Below are 17,218 nucleotides of genomic sequence, written 5' to 3' on the forward strand. Positions count from 1 at the left end.
AGCCCTTTATGATATATTTTGCTTTAGACATTGATTTTTGTGTTTGTCTGTCTATATCTGATATTTTCATTGAGAGGGAAAGTCAGGGAGTAAGGGGACAATGGATAATAAATTACACAGTTACCCAGAAATCTATAAATACGTTATCTTATTCGTTAGTTCAAAAACTTTGGGTTCTTTTATAATTTCTAATTGGTTTGTTTTTAAACTAAAGTTTCCACAAACCTTTAACCAATAATTATTGTTTACAGGGAAGGTAATTTTTTTATCATAATTTGGGATGTATATCAATTTAACTCCATTTTGTCTTATCCCTTAAGATCCCTAAGAAAAGTGGAAAAACTTGAAAGTAAAATAGCTACGACGGAGGTAACACCTTAATTATGACCTTTCTAAAATATTGAAACAATGACAACTATTTCCACAAGAAGATGTCTGAAAAACAAGGATGACAACATCCATAAGTAGCGAAGCACAAAAAATATGTATAAGAATTTAGATATTGGTTGTTATAAGCATGTATATTAGAGGAAAAATCACGAAATCTTTTCAACATTTGTTTTTAATTTCTTAATATTTATATTTCAATACTATGACTAACAGACTGACGGTCAAAGTAAATTACATACTGGATGCTCAAAACAACGGGAAATTTAATTTTGATATTTTTAACTACAAAAATTTTAAAAATCTGACCATAATCACCAAAGATTTGAGGAAAAATGTTAAAACTATAAAAATAGCCTAAACCCTGCTTAAAGACAGACATAGTCGACAGGAAATTTAATTTTGATACTAAAGCTGAAAATTTTTTGAAAATCGGACCATAAACACAAAGATATGGAGAAAATGTGAAAAATACAAAAATAGCCTAAAACCTGCTAAAAAGCGGTTCTACCGCCATTGATGTTTAATAATTAATTGTGCTCCTTAATAATAGGAATGTTGTCGAAAAAATTTCAGCCTGATATCTTTTTTAGGAGCCGAAAATAATAACGTTTCCCCCAAACTAAGACAGAATTTCAAATTATAGAGTAGCTTCGCTACTAAAAGAACACCTTTGAATTTGTACTAGTTTGAACGGGAAGGACAATAGAAAATTAATTCTAAAAGTTCCCATCAAATATTCATATTTTTTTAATGGACCAGTTTTATCTTTTCTACAGATATTAGATTGTTACACCTTTTTTATAAACCTATCAATATCATCAAACCATCATTAGAATTTAAAGCACAAAAATCAAATTTGGAACTTTTTCTATATCTAGGAAAATTGATAACGCACAATTAATGAGAAGTTTGCAAAGGGGTGTGTATCCATCCTCTTTATAAAGGGTCTACTTCCTTCTAAAACAGCCAAAGGGGGGGGGGGGGGACGGGAAGGGACGAACAAAATTTTGCTCTTTAGAAAATATTTGAAAAGCGCAAAATAACTTTGTATAGAAAGCTATTCATTGATTGTAGCAAAGTTGAGAACCATTTTTAGAAATACGCTGTATGAGAGAAATTCCTTAACAAATTTGCAAAGGTAAATTTGATTTCAATATTACCTAATAATTGTGAGAAAATCGGACGGAATTTACTATTTAAAAAAGATTAAAGAAACATTTTTAAAAGCATTGTGTTTTTACAAAACTAAAAAAGAGACAAGCCTTCGCGTATATTAAAATGAAAAGAAACATAGCCTTAAAACCTGATTTGTTAGACCAGAGGGGCCACAGGCCTGGTATAACAAACATGGTGTTAATTTTATGATTACTCTAAATTTTTTCAAGAAATCTTTTGTCATTTAAACTTAACATACCAATTAATACCAGACAAGCTAACTAAACTGGGATTAAGCTTGTAATTTTTCATTTTAATAATAGCGGAAACCCGTCTATAATACGATGCGATAAATTTCTATTCCCGGTTTTAAAGAAACACCCTTCATTGCAACAGGAAAAGAGAGACAAATAAAAAAATACCCCAAAGCACGAAACTCATTGTAGAACTTTTTAACTCTCTTTGTCCTGTAACAAATTTTCAAAAATATTTAAATTAAGCATTTTCTTTACATTTTAACGACTTTTTTACATTTTTTGTTGAAATTCTTTTGCTTTTTAGAAGGGGTTGTGACAAAATTAAGTATTTTCTACGATGTCTGGTAAGAAATATTTCTACAAAACCGTTGAAAAAAAACGTATGTCTGTTCTACTTAAGACTAAGTACGAAAGCAAATAAAACTGCCATATAATGCCAATATATAACCAGCCAATGGTTTATGGTCATTTCTGACAAAAATTGACTAAATATATTTATGAACAATGTTGTCGTTCGTGATTGCTGCCCTATTTACAAACATAATCATCCATATTTTATTTCCATTACTATAAATCTTTATGGGGGGAGTGGGGAAGGATATTTTTTCCAGTGGCGACTTTTCTTGAAAGGATGGAGGTTCCTCATCCCCAAAATAGTTAAAAGCCCCGAACTGTCAGGCGGTTAGCGAGATCCTAAACCAACGGTAGACATCCTGTTACTTTTATATGTGAAAATATTTTACATTTGATATACTATTTGTTTCTTGGCTGTGGTTTGATGGAAACGTCTGCTTGGATTTGAAACTGGTGGGAAAATCAGGTCTGTGAGGAACAAAAGGCAAGTTTTGAGTAGAAGTGTTGCTTTAAGCAGACAATTATTTTTATTCAGAGATAGTAAGGGATGTAAACATAAAATTTATATAAAGGTACCATGCGTCACAATTCTGATAAACAAAATCACCCCCCTTTGTAGAATAAGATTATTGGTGAAATATTTTTTATTCTGGAACTACACCCAAATCAATAATCGAAGGTTTTGAGCTTAAGAATGGAACAAATATCACAAACTATGAGGGAAGTATAGTTTGCAATCCATTGTCCCCCTCATCCCTGATTTCTACCCTACTAAAGTATAATGCAATACAGTGGGTTAAATAGGGACAAAAATACTTGTATTAAATGTCGACTGAATAGGAACATATAAAAGTAATCCTTGCTGACAAATTGTTGCTATTCTAAGTGTCTACTTTATAGGAAGTGATCACGGCTGACGCACTATTTTCAAACAAATATTGAACTGTAAGTAGCGATGCAAATGCAATCTAATATTTTAGTTGAAATATGCAGTTGAAAGGGCCTTTTGATTTTCAGATTTCCAAAGGATAAACAAGAAATTATAGCCTGTTTTCTAGTAAATCAACAACTAACTTATTTCCATTCGTACCCCAAAGTGATTGTAACAGAAATTCGGCCAGAGCCGTGAGAAGGAGAAAGGATAGAACTTCTTACAAAAAAAGAAAAAAAAATAATTTTAGCAACATCAAAAATTGTTTTTAAACAAATTGTGTAAAGTATTTTTAAAGGTTAAGATTTCGGTTATCGCTGAATTTCTGTATGATAGGAAAGCTTTAATAGATCCTGGGATGGTTTTAGAACATTTTATTTTAAATTTAACTGTTAGGATGTTTTGAGGCTATTTTTAATTGATTTAGTCTTTATGATAGGAAAGCTTTAATAGGTCCCCGGATGGCTTTAATTTTAAATTTAACTATTAGGATGTTTTGAGGCTATTTTTATCCCCTCTCTCAGACGTAGAAAACAGAGCCTCTAGACAGGAGCGTCCAAGCTTTTTTATTTAGGGGGGGGGGGTAAAATTTTGAAAATAAAAGTTTTTTTTTTTTGGGGGGGGGGGGGTAATCTTTATTTCATGGAGGCATTTTGTTTTATTTGGGGGGGGGGGTAATCACCCCTTTACCCCCCCCCTTAGACGTCTATGCCTCTAGATGCAACCAATATCATTATGCAAAGAAGAACTATATCTGTCTTTTTGTCTGACAGTGACATTGAAGCTTTATCTCTCTGTTACTGCTGTGTTCTGCATTTGAAGCAGGTTTTAAGATATTTTCTAAACGAGCCATTAAGTCAAAATAAATAGATTTAATCTTTTTCAAATTTGCAGTATTAAATGAACGTCATAAAAAGATAAGATGAGCTAAACATAAAACTGTTTTAATATGGCAGGGGTTCAAACTACAGCAACCGTACCGCCACAACTTCACCACTCTTAACAGAACAGATGTATTACCCTAGATGACCAATCAGTTATGATAAGCTGTCCAACTTAAAAGTAATTTCTTGCAGACGAAGTTTTTTTTATTATATTTGGTCACATTTGATTCATTCCAATCTTACAAGCGAGAAAATTTTTGTATGATGTAATTTTTTCAAGCAAAGATCCCAAGAAGATCAACTATTTATAACTGACTTAGTAATCAAGGGAAATAAAATATAATTGTTCTACCGAAAGAAAATGTGTAAACTTTCAACCCAATAAAGTGATAGAATTATTCTTGCACAGATTTCCTATTAATCCAATGTAGGGATTTGGGATCTACGCTTTCTATATCTATTCTGCAGAGCAACAGCCAACCGCCGTGTCGCGCCACACAGGCTGTAGCTATGCAACAACAACATTGTTGTGACACTATAAATAGCAGAGGGCAACCACAACCAACAGCTCAGTCACAGCTAGGAACTAAACATGAACGGATTGGTGAGTTACACATTATTGTTGCTTCTTTTGTGTGATATTATATAGTTTATGTACATATTTATTAAATATTTAAAATAGTGATTTTTGGTGTTTATATGCAACTGCTTGAAAATAGCAATATGCAGGAAAATAACAAAAAATGAATTTTACAGTTTAAATATAATTATTTGTATTGTTCTTTCATAAATGCAAAAAGAGGCAATAGCAATTAAACAAAGGGGGCGTCTAATGATTATAGTGAAGCAATTTGTTCTGTTGTACTAATTTAAAATTTTGATAATTTTTAAATGTGAAATATGTGCTGAAATGAATGAACACTAAAAAGTAATCCATCCTAACTGGAATATTACCTTTGAACCTAATCTCAGGAAAGGATAGGACAATGAACAATATGTAAACTTGCTGCTAAATCATTTATGTAAAATTCTGCCTTTTGTTCCCATTGTGTAAATTTTATAACCCTAATTTTGACAGCTCTCTAAGATATCTTAAAGGTTTGTAACGATTTTTCTGCAAGAAAAGTTGGGAATAGTCCCTTTTCGTGACATCGCACCTTAAGGGGCGATTTGTCGTATTTTTAAAATGGCTTTTTATAGGTTATTTTAGGTTAGATTATATTGGGTTAGGTGATTGCCCCACAGGGTTAGGTAATTGGCCCCGAAGGGTTAAAGCCCCCCGCAGGGGCTAGAAGTAGGAGAAAACCTACTGTGAAAAATACGAAGAATCGCCCCGTAAGGTGCGATGTCACGAAAGGGACTATACCCGAAAAGTTTAGGTCAAGGGTAGGTTTTAGGCAAAAGTTAATACCCCCCCCCCCCCCCCCCCAATAACAAAACTATTTTTTTTTAAAATAAAAACACATTCCTTTAAGACATTCAACTAACAATATCACCAAGATTTGTAAAAAAAAAAATATTTGCCTCTTTAAGAATTTAATGCCATTTTCGTGGCAAAAAGCCCTACCCTGTTTTATTGCTGTTGTTTACATTTGTTTATTGTTATGTTAATTTTTGCAATGCTCCTAGCAACATAATGAAATTTGTTAACCTATAGATATAATTTTCAACTAAGAGAATCTCTTTTTAATTCTAAGTTTAAAATTTCATTTTATGCTCTTGGCTTTTTTTGCACAAATTTTTGCAGTTACATATTAGCATTATTTTTCCATTATTGCGGTATATCTACTTTATGGCTAGCCAAAATACATTTAACAAAACAATGTGCATAATCAAATTAAGTGTGCATACATTCCCACACATCCATCTTATTTTAACAATTACATTTTATTATAACATCACAAATCATCCCCTAACTTTTTATTATCAAAAACCAGGAATTAGACAAATAATGATTATGACAAAATTACCCGTTCTGAAGAATAAAGTTATTGATTGAAAAGTTTAGACACTAATAGCTTAAACCCACCATACAAGATTTAATTGAAGTACCCAAACTTTTTAAGGATACTAATGTAAAACTTATCAGAATAATATACAGTCCAATATCCGCTCCCGACCTGCTAAAAACACTTCCTTGATTTTTTCTTTCTTTTGCGTCTTTTTGCGACTTTGCTGAATTGATTGCACACCACAATAAACATTATATGCAAACCCTAAATATTTTTGCACGACCATTGCCTTATATAGGCGGTTTTTAAGTAATGCGACTACTCTATGTAAAAAGTTTTTATTTCATGACAGATTTTAATAATCTAAATGTTGTGCACAAAAAATGCATATATTTTTAAGATTCAAATTAATCGGTATGTTCTTACAGTAAAAATCGTTTGCATATCATTGAAACGGCAATAAGTTTTTTATAGAAAAAATGCGTAAAATTGTATTACCTCACCAAAAATGTATCCTCAGCTTGTTACCGCTTCGCTACTTATGTACATAAACGGCCCTGTTTGCATATATTGAGATAGGTAGATAGCAACGTATTTGCAATAACTCGCCATAAAATGCCAATGCAATAATGATTGAAACATATTTGGACATGTTTGTGAGAATTTTGTAAAGAAAAATCTATTTCCTTATTCATAAAGTTTATCCATCTATATTTTTTAAATTTAATTTTTGCCTTAAATGTTGGATTTTATATGCCATTAAAATTATACTATTTACTTATTAGCTATCAACTATTATATATCTTTCTATTATCTATCAATCTCACTATTTATCTATCTAGGTTGTATTGGCAGCTTGCGTGTGCGCCGGTAGCGCTCAATTTATCGCCGCTCCCGCCAGGGCCATCGCTCCTTTCCAGCAGTCTCATCAGTTCCATGCTCAGGTAACCATTATTAGAATTGCGTTATTTGCTAAATTTAGTTTTTAAAGATTTTGAAGATAACATAATTATATTCTAATCACATTATGACAACATTATCATGAAGATATATCAATAATAATAAAGAAACAATAAAAATTTATAAAACTGTTTTTTTTCAGGATGAGTTTGGACAATTTACTTTCGGTCATGCTGGTGGTCCATCTGCCAGAACTGAGGTATACACATTCAGATACATAAGGAGACATCCAGATATATAGATTGACATCCAAATAGATAGATAGACATTTAGATGGATAATCTTCTGATAGATAAATAGAAAAACAGGTAGATATTTAGATAGATAGATAGACATTCTCATAGATCGACAGACATCAGATAGAATAATATAAATGCAGATAAATTGATAGACATCCAGATATATTTATAAACATCCAGTAAACCTTCTGATAGATGGATAGACTAGACATTTAACAAGATAGATAGACAATAAGATAGAAAGACAGACATTCAGATAGATGGACATCCATCAGAATTTAGGTAGATAGATATAAATCAGAAATATGAATAAACAGATAAAATAGATATGGACAGAATATTAATAGTTATTAAATGTTAGTTAAGACTTAAATACTGAGATAGTTATAGTTGAGCAGTGACTTAAATAGAGATACATTTATTGGAGTAAATTAATACTTTACATTTAATTAATTAGATTTATATTTTTTAGTCTCGCAACGCTTTCGGAGTTACCCAGGGATCTTATCAGTATGTGGACGCCAACGGTATCCTGCAGACCGTCAACTATATTGCTGACCCTGTCAACGGTTTCCGTGTGGCCGGTACCAACCTCCCCGCCGCCCCTGCCCCCCTTGACGTCGCCCTCCCCGTCGGTCCCGTTTTCGACCTTGTTGGCCCCGCCCCCGTAGAGGACACCCCTGAGGTTGCCGCCGCCAAGGCCGAGCACTTTGCTGCTGTTGAAGCTGCCAAGGCTGCCGCTGCCTCCAGGAAGCGTCGTTCTGCCCAGGTTATTGCTGCTCCCGTCGCCGGTCTCGGTCTCCCTTACCCCTACGCCGCTGGTCTTCCCGCCGCCCTCCCCGTCGCTGCTCCCCTTGCTGCCCCCGCCCTCGCCTACAACGCTGTCTCTACCCCCGCCACCAGAGAGGCTGTCCTCACCACCATCAAGCTGAACCCCGGACACGCCACCTTCTACAGAGTTGATTAAATCCCTCAACATCAATCCTTCCCCTTATTCTCCACCCCTCCTACCCCCCACCCTTCCCTCACCTACCCCCAAGAATCCAGAAAAGAAGCTCCACCAAAGATCCCATTGCACCATCCCCCGTCCCCCACATTCATTTTCATTCTGTGCTAGAAACCTAACTCTTGGTACCTTACAAAATACTGTATATCAATCAACACAACAATAAAACTGTGGAAACTCAAGAAAATTTTATGAGACAAAAAAAAACTGGCCGCAAGATGGCACCCACAAATTTTGACCTGAATCTAAATAAAAGTCCGCAAAGAATATATTAAATTTAAAGAATGAATGAAGTATGATATAAATATATCTAATTTCAAGCATATTACATGTGTTTTTTTTTTCATTAAAAGCGAAGCTTTTATGCAGCAAGGGCGAGTCCGTTAGCTCATACTATGATTGTATTTTTTCGGTTTCTCCATTATTATCAGAGATAGACAAGGTTAAATTCATCGTAAAGTATTCTCATACCAAAAAACATCCAGTCCATAATTTACTTTTTAGCCGGTCTGTTTGTGATGCTACGTAGGAAATTTAAATTCTGGAGATCAAATTTAATTTTTGCTGGTATTTAAGATAGAAAAAATACTTTGTTATGAATATTCCCCTGACTAAGTCTCTGTGTGACTGTATTTGTTTGTCAGAAATGCAAACATTGAATTCTTACTGAGGAAATTTATTAGTATAGCATTCATAAAAATAAAACATGCCAGATAGTTTTGGAAAAAAAGAAGTTTAGGTGACAATCATTGATAGAAGATGAAAATGTGTGTTTATATTGTAAAAATGTATTTAGCTACTGGCATCCTAATCCAAAATGAGCTTATAATTTTGCTACTAGCTGCACTGACGTAATTAATTATTGAAATTGCTGGAAAACTTTCATCTACCTTTTAAATTTGTTTTGTATGATTTTTATGCGTATAGGACCCGAATTTTATTGTTGATAACAATATCAACGGCAAACTATTCATTACTAAAAGGAATTTTAAAGTTGACCCATTTAATCTTAACCAAATATTAATAATCTGATTTAAAAAAAAAGAATTTATTGACAAAACAACAATACAAAGTACATCAATGTCCATAAGCAAAAAACACAGTTATTGATAAACAGCAAGCAAATGTTTTGTTCAAAATAAAAAGATCTACATAAGATATTAGATAATTAAAATCTGTTTCTACTCAATCTCACTTCCTCTCTTAGCACCTAAATATTTGAATTTTACGAAGATCAAACTGCATAACTTTTGTGTCACTTTTGATTCCCGTGAAGTCATAAAATGAGGAAGATGTGAGGAGAAGAGGGAAAGAAGACCCCTAAAAAAAGAGATGGAGAATATGACGTCAAAAGTGGTGCAAAAGTTATGCAGTTTGGTCCTCGTCTTTGAATTTGTTCATTGTTTTGTTTTTTGGTAACCAATCTAATTTCAACTTTTCTGGAGGTTTCTTTTCCTTAGAGAATTTTGAAATATAGAATAGTTGAAATTTTGATTTTATCATAAATATATATTATATATATAGCTTAATTAAATAAAGCCAACTACGTTACAAGAGCTATGAGATTAAAGTCATTACCATTAAAATTTGAATATTTCAAATCAAAGTTAGAGCTATTAAAATGAAAGATATTAATTTTTTTTTCTTAGAGAATTTCCCAATATTTAAAAGTTTGAGTTTCCATTTCTTTAGTTTGTTGTGTAACAAAGCCAACTATGTTACAGGAGGTGTTAAAATGCAAAAGGATTTCAGTAATTGTCATTAAATTCTAAACATTTGAAATGAAAATGAGAAACATTGATACCTTTTTTTCTGAGCATATTTGTAATTCTAGCTTTAGAATTACTTCTTTCCTCAGATTCCCAGGAATAAACCTGTGTAGCCCAATCTAGAGCTGTAGCACCTAGATGTTTAATTTTATTAGATAAAGGTTAACTTAAAAGACTTAAAGTAAGTTTTGAAGTTTTCCTAATTACTCAGAGATTTGAATAAAAATGAAAACAGTAAAAGTGTCTGACTATGACGTCAGAAAAAATTAACAATTAACCAATAAGAAGCCAGTATTCACTGTGGTAAAATATATAGCGGCCTCTCATTGGTTAATTGTTAATTTTTTCTGACGTCATAGTCAGACACTTTTACTGTTTTCATAAAAATCAACAGTGAATATAAATAATTAATAATAGATATCAAAGTAACTGGACAAAGTGTCATAAAAATGAGGGATTATACATATCTTTTTTAGGGGGTTTCTTTCTTACTTCTCCTCTCATCTCCCTCAATTTTTATGAGGTCACATAGCTGATTTTTGAGACACTTTGTCCAGTTACATATCAAAGATATATGTTGAGATAATAACAAAAGATTATGTATATTTTATTGTTAACCTGTATTGTCCATGTCATTGAAATCAGCTCCATGATCAAGGAGTAATTTTACAATCTCTTTGTGTCCATCTCTTGCTGCAAGCATAAGACCGGAGTATCCTAAATTTTAATGTATTAGAATTATTTTAAGTGTAGAAAATGATAATATGACATGACCTGGGTCCAAACGATTTGTTTGTAGGCCCTAAAAGATTCAAAATTTGCTTTCGTAGGTTTGTCATACATAAAACATTTTTTTACATCCTATCATATAAATTAGTAAGTTTTTTTTGTCTGTAGCGAAGGATCTCGCTAACCGCAGAACCGATTTGGTTCTCCTTTACAATGATGCTACTTACAGGTCCAGGGAAGATTTTTAACTTTTTGGGGGGAGGTAAAAAATTAGATTTTTCTTTTAAGACTAAAATTTAAAATGAGGGTTCACAACTACCCCCCCCCCCTTCCCCAAAAATATCCCCCACAAAAAAATTTGTGAAAAAAAACTTTTTCTTTTAAAATCTAAAATACAAAAAAATGGTTTCGAACCTCTCTCCCCCCCCCCTCCTCAAGTGCCCCTAAATGCCTTTGGGGCGTAGCCGCTAGCATACACATAAACATGCAAGATAACTATATAATGAGATACCTTTATCATCCTTAGCATTGATATCTGCCCCATGTTGTAGTAATATTCTCACTACTTCTATTTGTTTCATCCATGCACCAAAAATAAGACTGCTTTCTCCTAGATATCTTTATTATTAACAAGGATGACAACATCCATAAAAGCGAAGCTTTAAAATGGAAGGACAAACGAACATTAACACTTGTAGAGTGTCAAAACTGAATAAACTGAATATTAATGGATAAGTTTATATGTACAAAATTGTAAGTAAATTTGTTGAAAAACGGACTAAATACATGATAATGTTTAAGGACTTGATTATAGAGATGCTTCGCTTATTACATTGTACTTTGTTGTAATAGGAATCAGTATTCAAAGAATCAGATGAATATGATAATTTTAACATACAGAAATTTGTTGTCAAAAAGTAAAAAAATCAGCTTGTTTTAAATAGACGTACTGACTTTCTGGTAGCATTATTGAGTTGATGCACTTTTTAAGTCAAACCTAACTGTTACAGGAATCAGCATACACAGTTTGAAATTGATAGGACAATTCTAACCTGTTTAAATTAACGAAAAGAGCTATCTGTAACAGACGTATTAACAGACGGACGGACGACCCGACGCTAAAAGCTTCGCAAATCACTGGACCTATATAGCTTTACACTAATAGTAAGCATTTGTCTATTTTAAGGTAGGGCACCGGAAATACAGATTAGAGCGTCCCGTCCTAGAAAAATTTTGCCCCCCAGCCAAAATATGGTTTATTTATGCAAAAAAAAAATGACCTATGCAAAAAAAATTTTTTCTGTAATGCAAAAATTACGATGGAACAAGCACTGCAAAGTTTTTAAAATCTGCAAAAAGACCTGTTTTTAAAGCTTTTGTAGCATCTCAATTTTAAATATTTTTGCAAAATTTCAATTCTAGTGTGTCGATATAAACCTGAAATTTACCAAAACAATTTTGGCCGTCTTAATTATAACATATGAAGGTGTAGCAAGTTAAAATTGCATACCTACATGATAGGGTTAGGCCGGATACTTTTTGGCCAGATACCGGATATCCGGCTGATTCCTATGCATAAATCAACCAATTTTTGGTTAGGGGCCAAAATTTTAACAAAATTTTTCTAGGACGGGACACTGTAATACAAATATAGATAATTTTTTATTGTGCTAACTAACCTATGTTATCCTTAGCATTGACATCAGCTCCATGTTTCAACAGTGTTCGAACTGCATCACTGTGTCCATAGGTTGATGCATATATAAGACTTGTAATTCCTGGATAAGAAAATTATGGTATAAAATCAAATTCCATAGCTTATAATTTAATTTGTTTAGGAGTGCAGGATAGTTTGATAATAGACAAGAAGGTATTTTACTAGATAAAGGTTATTAACTTTACCTATGCAAAACTAAAATTACAATGAATTCTATGTTCAATGTTATGTGGTGGCACCTCACCTTTTCAGTAAGACTCAAAGAGTAGCTTCGCTCCCTATTTTGTTTATATGTTTATCATTCGTGAGAATGTAACCCAACTTGACTTTTATTATTCTATTTTGTTGTTTTGAAAGTAACGGTATTGATCTCTGATGACCAACTGTATATTCACCTAGTTTATGAGACTGTTGTTATTTGTGTCCTTCCTGCCCTCCAGGACAAGGATGGACAATGACATCTATCTAATCACTGTAATTACTATATTTTGTCTATATGATTTAACTTTGCCTATTATACTTGTACCTATGATCTATAATGTATTAGCTGTAGTTTTTAGTTATTTGACCACCGTTGTTCAATACACATTTAACCTGACCTACTTAGTTGGTGATTCCTGCTGTCTGTCGTGCTTGTTAATTAAAGAACTGAAGCCCTGTCCGAAGGGATGCCATTAGAGTTATTAGAGTTATACTAACATAGACACATAAAAAGTTACTGACCATCATTATCTTTAGCATTGATATCAGTTCCATACTGTAGAAGTGTTTTAATAATTTCTATGCGTCCATTTTCTGCAGCAATCATAAGACTTGTGACTCCTATATAAAGGTCAGGGGTAGCTATTCTAACAATCAATTCCACAAAAAAAAAACACGAAACCATTGGAAGTTAGATGGGGTTATATCTTGTTTGTTCATGTAGTTGAGGAGGGGTGGGAAATAAGGAGAAGGTAAAGGGGAAGAGGGTTGTGGGGAAATTTTCCTTTAGAATTGTATGTTAGAATATCATTCCCTTTTCCCTGTATAAAGATAAAAGACCTTAGTATTTGTGACAAATAGTAAGATTTTAATTAAGACCTGCATGAATGACAAAGCTCTCACTTCTTTCAGGATGGTATGTTGTTTGAAATAAACTACAATAATGTATATTAAAGCGGTAAAATAGCATTTACTGCTGTATTATCAAGCGCATGTAAAAGGCAAATATCAGTGCAACTCATTATAGTTCACTTTTAGTGCAGTAGCTATAAAGTTTCTGCTATGAAAGAGATAGTTATAATAGGGAGATACTTGCTTGTACTAAATTTCCACAAGATAAATAACCAAAAAGCCCTCACTAAAAGAAGGTAAAAGTTGAAAAGACATATAGATGAACAGAGATAACTAACATAACAGACCTGATTTATCTTTTGTATTTGGATCAGCTCCATGTTGAAGAAGTGTTTGAACTACCTTGTTGTGTCCATATATTACAGCTGTAATAAGACTTGTTATTCCTAAATATTAATATTACATCCAGTAAATTTTGTCTTTAGCTGAGGTATAGTTACACATCTCTGTCAATCTTAATTGTGTAATCATCAAATGACTGAGGTCATAGTAGAATAAGAATAACGTTACTTTATAAGAAAACTTTTGTATCAATCATAGTATAATTATGTATATGATCTTATTGAAATATATGTTACTAGCGTCTTCGCCCCTAGCCTCTAGGGGGTTTGCCCAAAGAGGTTTAATCAAACCAATTTTTCGTATTTTAGATTTAAAAGAAAAATTTAAAAATATTTTATTTTGGGGGGGGAGCAATTTTTTTTTGTTGGGGGTAGTCGACCCCACTATTTTAATTTTAGTTTTAAAAAGAATTTTTTTTTTTTTGAGGGGGGGTATTTTGCATTTTTAGGGGGTTGAGGGTGTCCAACCCCCCAAGAAAATAGTTATAAACCTTCCCGGGACCTATGAAGAGCTACCCTGTAAAGGAGAACCCGATCGGTTCAGCGGTCAGCGAGATCCTTCGCTGCAAACAAACATACAGACAAACAGACATCGTTCTACTTTATATTATAGATAAAAATAAATTTTACTTTTAAAATATTATTATACAACTAACCATCATTGTCCTTAGCATTGATATCTGCTCCACGTGACAAAAGAAATTTGATAACATCATTATGCCCGTTCACTGCTGCATGAATAAGGCTAGTAGATCCTTAAAATAAATCAATTAGACTGAATATTTAAATTGTTCAAATGGATTTATTATTACTTGGATCTTACACGAGATTTTCATGTTTTATGATAAAGTGAACTCTCTACAGGGCTAAAATAACGATCTCCCTCATCCTCTCCCATTTTACTGGATAAACGGCCCACCCAAAAAAGCGAGGGGAAATTGCAAGCTAAATTAACGACAATTTTTCTCCTGTTATAATATCCACTTATATTCTACATCCATTATGGTTTATTATAATTAAATAAATGATAATTAATGAAAAAAAATCAAGTTGAATATTTATTCCTAAATCAAATGAAATTTTCATTGCTGATCCCATTCAAAATAAAAAGTAAAAAATATCTGCAGGTCCAACTAAATTTACCTGTAATATCTTTCCCTTCAATGTTCACTTTCTTTTGTAATAGTTGTTGCACTATTCCAATGTCACCGTTTTTAGATGCCTCAATCAATTCTTTAAAGTATTTCAAATGTTGATAAAAGTTTAATTAGTTGTTAAATCAAGTTTCAAATAATTGTTCTCAACATCAAATGATCTAACTAAGAAGGAAATGCACAGATAGGACTTTAAAACAAATCTGGTGCAATTAAAGTGTTATACATGCAACATAGAAGGGTTTGATTCAATTGATGGATGAACGAAGAAAGTTGAATATGAATATATGTCTTTAATTTTATTGTTTCCTTTTTAATTTTTATTATGAAGAGACTAATAATAAATCCTTAAGAATAAACATAACCTTTAATTTGAAGATTATTGCAAGCATGATTGTTGTTTCCTTAAAGATAAACTGATTAGAATAAGTTTCAAGCATCAGCAGCAATTTGTTTTCTTCATTTGAAAGGTATTTTTCTTCATATATACAATGTACAGTGGAGCAAAGACAGTAATAGTGGATTTTTGTGACCCCCCCCCCCTTTAATGGAGATTCATGCAGAATTGTAAAAAAATATCTATTCTATACCTTGATAATAAGACACTCTTAATATGTTACATTATAAAAAACTAGCGGCTTCGCCCCTAGCCTCTAGGGGCTTTGCCCCAAGAGATGGTAAAAAAAGTGTAAGGTGAAATTTGTAAAAAAAATATTCCACAAAGGAAATCTTCTACAAAGGAAATCTTCCACAAAGGAAATCTTCTACAAAGGACCAAGGAAATTTCTTACAAAAAAAAAAAAAAAAAAAATAGGGGGGATTTTTTTGTTTTTTGGGGGGTTGGGGGTGTCCCACCCCCCCAGAAAATAGCTTAAAACCACCACAGGACCAATAGGTATATACCCTAAAGAGTAGAATCCAATCAGTTCAGGGGTTACCGAGATCTTAAGGGACAGACAGACGGACAGACATCAAGCTACTTTTTATTACAGATAATTCTGAGTAGCTTTGATTTTTTAAATGTCTCTAGGTTTTTAAAAAGTTGACCAATTTGTTCCTTGACCCTCAAAAATTTTAAGTATATACTAGGCACTAAAAAAGGTATGTAAATAACTAAATTCTACTTTTTTCTTCTCCAAAATGTTTATGGTAAATACAGTTTTTAAATAATATTTTTTTAAACCTTGATAAAGAAAACACATAAAAGAAATCCACATTTGACTAATTGAAAACATTATTTTTATTTCTGAAAAAAATATTTTTATTAAGATTAATTCAAAATACATTCAAGTCTGAAATCATCTTAAGAAATTTAAAAATCAAGATGCAAATTTAAAACAAAAAAAATAAAACAAAAAATGATACCTAATAGTGCATTTTATTAAAAATCTATAGTTTATTTCTTTGAAATTGAATGCCTTTTTATATAGATAGACCATTCTATAATTTTTTGTTAACTTTCACTATTTAGTGGGGGGCTTATCTAACTCTTTTTAAACTAAAATTCTAGAATATGTGTTTGTGGGGGGGGGGGGGGTTGATTCAGCTTACAATGGGAAGTACATTGCTAATGCAGGTGTAAATTATTAATTTTATAAAGACAACTGTTAGGTAGATACAAACATCATATGTATTACATGTTACAATTACTTACAACTAGCTTGTTGTATAATTACAAATTATTTTTTAGTTTAACATTTATCATCAAATGAAAATCAGTAGTTTTGAAAATAATAATTAATCTGAATTTTAAACTGTTAATGACCAGAAAATATAACATAAACTCTAGCTCAATAAAAAATAAAATCAAGTTTTGAAATTTCTCAAAACACAATTTTAGATAATAAAAGTTTTGACTAAAAATGCTTAAGTATTCTTTTTAAATATTTACTTAAAATTTATTTTACAATTTAATTATCCGAATTAAATGAAAACTTGGTCTTTGAATTTTTCTATTATTCCAAATACCGCCATAAATACACTAAAAAGCCAAAAGTTTTATCAAGAGCACTAAGTGTAGATACTGATTTTAAATCACACATGAAAATTATCTTGTTTAGACTTTCTATAACCTTACAGATTAGGACAACAAGGCTCAATATTTGTATTAGTTCATTATAAATATAAGACAAAAATAACCAAAGGACGAAAACACTTCACATTATTCTGTTATGATTTATTATCATAATTGCATGCTAATTATAAAAAAAATCTAATTTTAGTAATAATTATTGTTTGGAATATGTGTCTTATTCTGAACATATGAT

General features: G+C 32.1%; 2 protein-coding genes across 3 annotated transcripts; one reads left to right on the forward strand and one right to left on the reverse strand.

Annotated features, from left to right (window-relative positions):
• Positions 1 to 4,469: 4,469 nt before the first annotated feature.
• Positions 4,470 to 8,453, forward strand: LOC145329772 (uncharacterized). Its single transcript, XM_080174158.1, has 4 exons — positions 4,470 to 4,575; positions 6,766 to 6,867; positions 7,026 to 7,082; positions 7,595 to 8,453. The coding sequence occupies exons 1-4, from the start codon at positions 4,564 to 4,566 to the stop codon at positions 8,087 to 8,089; spliced, it is 666 nt and encodes a 221-aa protein (XP_080030284.1). The 5' UTR covers positions 4,470 to 4,563; the 3' UTR covers positions 8,090 to 8,453.
• A 661-nt stretch (positions 8,454 to 9,114) lies between these two features.
• Positions 9,115 to 16,193, reverse strand: LOC145329771 (uncharacterized). Of its 2 annotated transcripts, none has more exons than XM_080174157.1 (11): positions 16,135 to 16,193; positions 15,317 to 15,355; positions 14,941 to 15,030; positions 14,454 to 14,552; positions 13,744 to 13,842; positions 13,067 to 13,165; positions 12,306 to 12,404; positions 11,138 to 11,236; positions 10,516 to 10,614; positions 9,933 to 10,031; positions 9,115 to 9,338 (listed from the first exon to the last, which is right to left on the reverse strand). In XM_080174157.1, the coding sequence occupies exons 1-11, from the start codon at positions 16,184 to 16,186 to the stop codon at positions 9,310 to 9,312; spliced, it is 903 nt and encodes a 300-aa protein (XP_080030283.1). In that variant the 5' UTR covers positions 16,187 to 16,193; the 3' UTR covers positions 9,115 to 9,309. The 2 variants fall into 2 exon arrangements, with proteins under 2 accessions (XP_080030283.1, XP_080030282.1); XM_080174156.1 differs by lacking the exon at positions 9,115 to 9,338 and adding an exon at positions 9,393 to 9,583.
• Positions 16,194 to 17,218: the final 1,025 nt, after the last annotated feature.

The sequence above is a fragment of the Acartia tonsa genome, chromosome 10, assembly GCF_053477335.1.
Source record: "Acartia tonsa isolate MP-2025a chromosome 10, ASM5347733v1, whole genome shotgun sequence".
NCBI lineage: Eukaryota > Metazoa > Arthropoda > Copepoda > Calanoida > Acartiidae > Acartia > Acartia tonsa.